The 7,500-nt window shown below is 46.2% G+C and overlaps 1 protein-coding gene across 3 annotated transcripts in view; it reads left to right on the top strand.

The window, feature by feature from the left end:
• stard8 (StAR-related lipid transfer (START) domain containing 8) overlaps positions 1–7,500 on the top strand; it is a 30,247-nt gene that overhangs the window by 14,456 nt on the left and 8,291 nt on the right. For all 3 annotated transcript variants that reach the window (XM_053485511.1, XM_053485513.1, XM_053485512.1), the window contains 4 exons: positions 3,686–3,757; positions 5,822–5,903; positions 6,158–6,221; positions 6,351–7,500. The exon at positions 6,351–7,500 is cut by the window's right edge and continues 16 nt beyond it. In XM_053485511.1, coding sequence (XP_053341486.1) covers positions 3,686–3,757; positions 5,822–5,903; positions 6,158–6,221; positions 6,351–7,500 — 1,368 coding nt within the window. The remainder of the gene's footprint in view (positions 1–3,685; positions 3,758–5,821; positions 5,904–6,157; positions 6,222–6,350) is intronic.

Here is a 7,500-nt window from a genome sequence, read left to right as displayed (position 1 = left end):
ACTGGCGGTATTTTTTACCTCACTGAGGAACACATAGAATTCCAGACCCAGACACACTTCCACTAACGGTTCTAGAGCCTATGGATTTTAAAACCATATTCCAAATTCTAGAACTGAACAGACAGTTATATGTATTCTCAAAAAGAACTGCTCTGAGGCATGTAGAACCAGGCTCTGGTGTCTGAGGCCGTGCTGATTTTACAAACAGGACCGATGACGTGAAGATCGCATGGATTTTATTCTAGAGTTTCACAACTACAAGCATTTGTGTCGTTTCAAAAAATTCAAGAACCAGGCAAGGAATAGTGTACTTGCAGATTTTGCAAGTGCAGTGAGAATTTTTAGAACTGCACAGATGACACTCTGCAGCCAGAACCGTTTTTTTTCCCCGAACCCTTTTGCTGGCCGTTCTAGAGCCAGACTGTTGATTTCTGACCAGACCAGACCATTATGGGGCAACGCAAGGTTTCATTAACAAACTGTGTGTACTGGGAATGTTAATGATTTAAAGCTGATGCAGTGGATTCTAGACCTGGACTGCAGAATAGATTCTAGAACCGTATTGTCGATTTAGGATTCTAGAATCAGACCATGAAATAGGGTTTTAGGAAAGAAAGTCTCTGTGGTGCGAAAAGTGATGCTGAGGATTCAAGAACCCAAGCTGCGGATTGCAGAACCTCAGGCATGATTCTAGAACTGCCAGGATGTTTGACTGACAATTCTAGAACTAAAGCAAGATGAGCAGGAGAGAGAAAGAGAGAGAGGTGTGTCTGAATGTAAGACAAATGAGAAAAGAAAGATAATATGACTAAAGATAAGAGGAACAAATTAGTTGTCTGTGTGTGTGTGTGTGTGTCCGTGTGCGCGTGTGTGGGAAATCCCGCAGTGCCTCTGGAAGTTCCAGAATGCTGCATTGAGAAACAGGAAGCAACGGAAAGCAGATAAGATCTTTAGAAGTCAAACAACATCTGTGTGTGAGAGGTAAAGTGCGGTAACTTTTCTAAACTGGGTACTTTAACTGCCAGGAATTTCAGAACCTGCTCTGAAGGTTCTCGAAACAGTATTAAAAAACTATTCTGTTGCAATCTATCTTCTGCACCTATCTATTCTCAAGACAACTGAAACACTGCACCGAGAATTCTCGAACCATATGAACTTAGAACTGCACCAACAGAACTGCACTGACAGTTCTAGAACCCACCGTCTATGCTGGTTTATTTGACCCGGACTCTCGGAACTGCACTAACCATTCTTGAACCTCACAGCACGCTGACTTTAGGTCTCGACCTGGTCTTGGTGACCTTCATACTGCACTGAGGTATATAGAACCTGCTGTCGGTTCTGTAGCTGATCTGAGCTTTTAAGCTTTCACATCAACACTAAAGCTGTACTGAATCTGAACGCTTCAGTTCGAATTTAGAACCAGGACTGATCATTATCATTACCACACTTTGGTGCCTGGAATTGCTGGAACATATATGTATCTAGACCGATGTTGTAGGACTGTTCTGAGGATTATGGAACTGGGAGAGTGGTACAGCAGTCACTGCCAGGATCTTAAATTATTCTGGACCTTTACAAGTTCCATGATGTTTCTAGAACCACACTGGATACTAGACCGTATAAAAACTGCATTGAGGAATCTGAACCAGACTTGAGATTCTTGGACTGTAGTGAATCTTGTATTTTATTCTTTTCTGGTCATATTTAAAGGGAGATGAAATAAAAATCAACAATTCTGTTGTCCCGTTTCAGTGAGGGCTGGAATTGTTCCTGCATTTCCTGATGAATAAAAATTATCTGAACTAAAACCCCAGAGATATGCTAATTATCCCAGCGCGACTCTGCAGTAATCTCCTCCCCATCTAGCGGCTGTTATACGTGTCTCTGTATGTGCATCCTTTAAGCGCCCGCATTAAATTTCCAAGTTCAGTCCTACAGTTAGGACGCAGTTACGAGCGGCTAGCTTGTAAATAATTTAGTCTTGTTGTGAATGCAAACGAGATGAGTGTCTACATTTTTTGGATTGAGGTTGTTGTCCTTTTTCACATTTTTTTTAATTTTTGAATAAAGATATGCATTACTACCTTACACACTCATTTACACACCACGGGCAACTTGGGAATGCCAATTTACCTAACCTCCAGGTCTTTGGACTGTGGGAGGAAACCGGAGTACCTGGAGGAAACCCACCATGCACACTGTATGCACGTAGACATGGAAATCTAACCTGGCCGGGAATCGAACCCGGACCCTGGAGGTGCAAGGTGACAGTGTTAACCACTACACCACTGTGCTGCTGTTTTATGTGTTAGTTTATCAAAATTGTAAACTCGAGAAGCATCTTCTTCACTGAAGCTAAAATTTGCCCGTAAACTGTAAACAGTAGCCCCAAAGTCCTGCCTCGTTGTGTTTTCAAATCTGTGTTTTTTTTTTCCCTAAGGCCTCAGGTTTTTTCAGGGACTCGTGTGTTCAGAGGACTCATGTTTTGAGGGGACTCGTGTCTTAAGGGGACTCGTGTGTTCAGGGGACTCGTGTGTTCAGGGGACTCGTGTGTTCAGGGGACTCGTGTGTTCAGGGGACTCATGTTTTAAGGGGACTCGTGTTTTGAGGGGACTCGTGTGTTCAGGGGACTCGTGTTTTGAGGGGACTCGTGTTTTGAGGGGATTTGTGTTTTGAGGGGACTCGTGTTCAGGGGACTCGTGTTTTAAGGGGACTCGTGTGTTCAGGGGACTCGTGTTTTCAGGGGACTCGTGTTTTAAGGGGACTCGTGTTTTGAGGGGACTCGTGTTTTGAGGGGACTCGTGTGTTCAGAGGACTCGTGTTTTCTGGGTCTCCATTTTCAGTGCAGTGGGATTTTCCGACACTTGGCGGTTTCAGAGATCTGTTTTTCTCTGTTTTCAGAGACCCAGTCTTTCTGGGACCTGCGTATTTAATGACCCGTGTGTTTCTGGTGCCTATATTTTCAGTGACACATTTTTGGGATTTGTGTTTTTAGGGCATTGTGTTTTTTTGGGGCATTATGATAAACTGTATAAACCGTAACTCCACAGTCCTACATGTTTGTGTTTTCAAAGCTGTCCTTTGTTAGAGCTGAATGTGAATCTGTGTTTAAAGGACACAAGCTTTCAAAGCTTTATGCTTTCACACGATTTCTCATTTCAGGGTTTTTTCTGTTTTTCAGAGCTGCGTATTTTACAACGATTATTACATATCCCCAGTAATCTGTGTTTTTGGGGTCTTGTCTTTTGGGAGTCTTGTCAGAAATCTGATGCATGTTTTCAGAATCTCATGTGTTTTGAGACGATTGCATCGTCAGGACCCTGTTTCTCTAGGGATCGAAGCATATTTAAGGCTTTGCACTTTATGCTTTCCGTTCAAGACTCACTCCTTCATACTGAATAAAATGTGGGACATTTGAGACTGACAGCTGAGGCTGAGGCTCACAGCACTACTTCCTGTCTCTTATCTGGTGAGTCAGTGACTGACGGCGATTGGTCTGAAATGTGAGATGTCAAGTCACACTGTCACACACTGAGTATAACGGCACTGACGGGGTACAGTGAGGACGCCAGATCGGTCTTCTGTGTGGAAACAGTTTATAAGGTCTCAGTCTATACGTAACATGTAATGACTCCTCTCTCTCTTTCTCTCTCTCTCTCTCTCCCCCCCCCGTGTTGTTCAGAGGTGGAAGCGAAGGAGGCGTGTGACTGGCTGAGAGCAGCAGGGTTCCCGCAGTATGTGCAGCTCTATGAAGGTAATTGATAACAATCAATTAATCAGCATGGTTTAATTCACCTAATTATCTTCTCCCTTTCTCTCTCTCTCTCTCTCTCTCTCTCTTTCTCTCTTACACACACACACACACCCACACACACAGATATGAAATCTTTCACGCTCTGCCCTATAAATACCTTTCATCTTCACCTCTCTCTCCATTTAATGTCAATTTCTCTAAACTCATACAAACAATCTCTCTCTCTCTCTCTCTCTCCTTGTCGTGTTGGTTTAATGTACTCGCAAATTGATTTAAAACCCGCTGCTTCTCTGTGTGTGCGTTTTAAGTTTTATTTGCCTGTGTACAGCTGGTTCAGGTTCCAATCACTGTTGTGAGGTGTTGGCTAATCTAGAACGGGTGTGGTCAGGAGGGTGTCAGGTGAGGTTGGTGAATGGTTGCAGCATGGAAGGGGTGTGGTCAGGAAGATGTCTTGGTGTGTTTAAGTTAGTTGGTATATGAGGGTGTGGTCAAGGTGGATTCAGGGTGGGTGCAACATGAATGGGAGTGGTCCATTGGAGGTCAGGGTGTGGTTAGGGTGTGGTTGCAGCATAGGCAGGATGTTGTCGTGAGGCGGGTCAGTGTGTGCTTTAATTGATTTGTATATCAGGGTGTAGGTCAGAGTTGTAGCTCGATCAGGGTGTGGTCAGAAGGAGGTCAGGGTGTGGTCAGGAGGAGCTTGGGGTGTGGCCAGGACAAATTCTGGCAGTGTTCAGGGTGTGGTTGCGGCATGGCCAGGGTGTGGTCAGTAGGGTGTGGTCAGGAGGATGTCGGTGTGGTGGGGAGGAGGTCAGGGTGTGGTACTGGGATGGTCAAGCATGGCCAGGGTGTGTTTAGGGTGTTCTGGGTGTGTGACTGCAGCATGGTCAGGATGTGTACAAATGAAAATCTAATGCTTATTCACACCAAGTGATTGATTTTCTCATCTCGAGGTGTTTAAACGGAGCAGATCTCTCCGTGAGCCGTACAGTAACCCCAGGCATCACTGCGTGACACGCCGCTAAAATTAGAAAGGATTTTCTAAGTATGAAGTTTAAAAGAGCTCAGCAGGGCGGCATTACGAGACGCCTGGTTCAATTAGAGATCGCAATAACGAGCTGCACACACAGCTGCGTGCCGTAACAACCCACAAGCTCCGCCCCTTCTTAGGTTGTTAGTTAGTGTGGGATTATTTCACACCTGAGCGCGACAGATATATTTAGAGCTTTAATGATGGCGCTGGTTGTTTTTAAAGGCGCGAGCTCACAGCGAGGGGTAAATAATTAAAGACGCCGTTAATCCCAGCCTCACTGTAACTCCACCTCCTGGAGATGGGTTACTATGGAAACATGCTGCCTGCAAGTGATGGGCGTGTCTCGTCCTGCAGGCTGTGAGAGTGCAGGATGTGTCTCTCCTGTGGCACTTCTTTCTTTTGTTACGGGCTGGAAGGAAGTCTAGCGAACACGGTGAGGGAGGAAGTTAGGAAACAAGGGAGCACGGGCGCTAGGGAAGACGAGTGGGTTTGGGAAAGTAGGCTGCAGGAAAACTAGCAAGGTGTGAATGCTTCTAGAAAAGTAGAGAGACTATGGAGGAAGTAAACCAGGGCACGATCGACGGCTACGTCTCATTCTGCACTTTGTAGGGAGGACAGGGACGAGCAGGGGAAAGTGCACACTCTGGGCATTTGTGATTGGATAGGGTCAGGGGGTGAAGTGGAGTGCTAGAGAGGAAGGAGGCCGAAACAAAGGCGGGAAACTAAGAGAGTCAGGAAGTGCTCGGGACACACACACACACACACACACAATGATGTAATGGTGTGAAGCAGCTGATATTCTTCTAGTGTTTATAGCTTTTTGAGACCTGATTTAGAATAAAAATGTGTATGTGAGAGTGTGGTAACGTTGACCATTGTCACACTTGAGGTCACAGCTGTGTGTGTCAACAAGCTCACATGATCCTGTTTTTTTTTCTCACACACACACACACACACACACACACAATGTAATCCAATTTAAATAGCTGTTTCTTTTTATATTATCTTTCTTTCTCTCTCTCTCTCTCTCTCAGCCTCTCTTTTCCCCATCGATATCTCCTCGGTCCGGAGGGATCATGAGTTTTTGGATCACGACTCGGTGCGAGCGTTATGCAGGTGAGACCGAAACACACTGCGTCCCAAACCACACACACTAATGTCTTACCTGACTTTATAGAGAACCTTAAGTTTATGAATGATGCGATGGACAGATGAACGCATCACGACAGATGTCAGAGGAGAGGAAAAAAGAAACGATGCTGATCTTTCACTTTGAAATGAGTCACTTTACTGAAGAACATGCTTCTTGATTTCCTCTTTCTTTTCATTTTTGTCTAATTCCCATCGTGTGTGTGTGTGTGTGTTTTTAGAAGACTGACGACTTTGAACAAATGCGCTGCTATGAGTCTGGAGGTTCACTTCCGCTGCAAACAGGTTGGTGAAATCTGATTGGCTGTGAGAGCTGTCAATCAAACAGCATCAAGAATAAATAAAAAAGTTCCAATTAGATAGCTCTTTATAAGTTTGTAATTCAAAGTGTGTGTGTGTGTGTGTGGCGGACAGAGCGAGGATTCCGAGGAGGATGATGCATGTGCGCTGAGCTCCCGTTGGGCATTTCAGCGCGACAGTAAAACCTGGTCCCGTCTTAAGAACAACAGCACTGGCGTCACCACGCTGAGACCGTCAGCAAGCAGCGACAGCGTCCTGAGTGATGCCACCTCGATGACCTCTGACCTTAGCCTTAGCAGCCTAAGCCTGGACATTGCCCAGGAAAACACTTCTCCGGGGGTCACAACCTGTAGCGAGGCTACAGAATGCGATGACGACGACTCCTCTTCGCCTCCTCGTTCCATGCGAGAAAAAGTGAAGCGTTCTTCCAAGCTCTTTCTGCGAAGGATGGAGTCACTACGGCGACAGAAAGATGCCGTCGCTAGAGGCGTTTCCACGGAAATGCACCCCCAGCTGGAAGAAGAAGGTCAAGAACTCTGCTTGCCAAAAAGGACTGCGAAAGGAATCGGTGGCACGTTGGATGCGGGGTGGAGGTCACGTATGAGTCGCCATGGCGCTCTCGACATATCAGCATCTGACGTCAAGCCACAGAGGGCTTGTCTTTATCTGGAGGACTACCAGTTAGCATGGGAGCGGTCCAAACTGACAAATCAGAGGAGTCACCCAGGAGTAATAGGGCCACTCGTTCACCTTCCCTCAGATCACAAACCTGGAACGTTCCCCAAGTCGCTGTCCATCGAGAGCCTTTGTCCGACTTCTTTGTCTCAGCGCAGTGAGCCTGGAGAGGACGGAGAATTCTCATTGGACGGCACCAGCAGTTGCCTTAGCAGGACTGAATCGCAGGACTACATTTCACCCACACTGAGCAAACGTCAAAACTCGGTGGATTCAATCAACTCGGTTTATGACAACGTCCCAGACGCTTACGCAGATTCCCCTGAACTTCCAGAAGTGTGCGTCCAGAACTCGAAGGACGCATTTGAGCATCTGGACGCCATTTTGCAGCACATCCACGGGCTGCAGGACGACATCGACGAGTGGTCTAACTCACTCGGACGACAGCTGGACAAAAGTGAATCTATGACGGAAACCACGTTACCCAGCATGCTTCAGGATGAGGAGCGCTCTGATTACGAAAGCGCCGGAAATTCACTAAATGACGGAGACATGAGGGAAAGGAGGGACTCAGGAGTCGGGGCATCTC

This window comes from Clarias gariepinus, chromosome 24 (genome assembly GCF_024256425.1).
Source record: "Clarias gariepinus isolate MV-2021 ecotype Netherlands chromosome 24, CGAR_prim_01v2, whole genome shotgun sequence".
Classification (NCBI taxonomy): Eukaryota; Metazoa; Chordata; class Actinopteri; order Siluriformes; family Clariidae; genus Clarias; species Clarias gariepinus.
The sequence above is the reverse complement of the archived record's forward strand: the minus strand, read 5'-3'. Positions and strand labels throughout refer to the sequence as shown.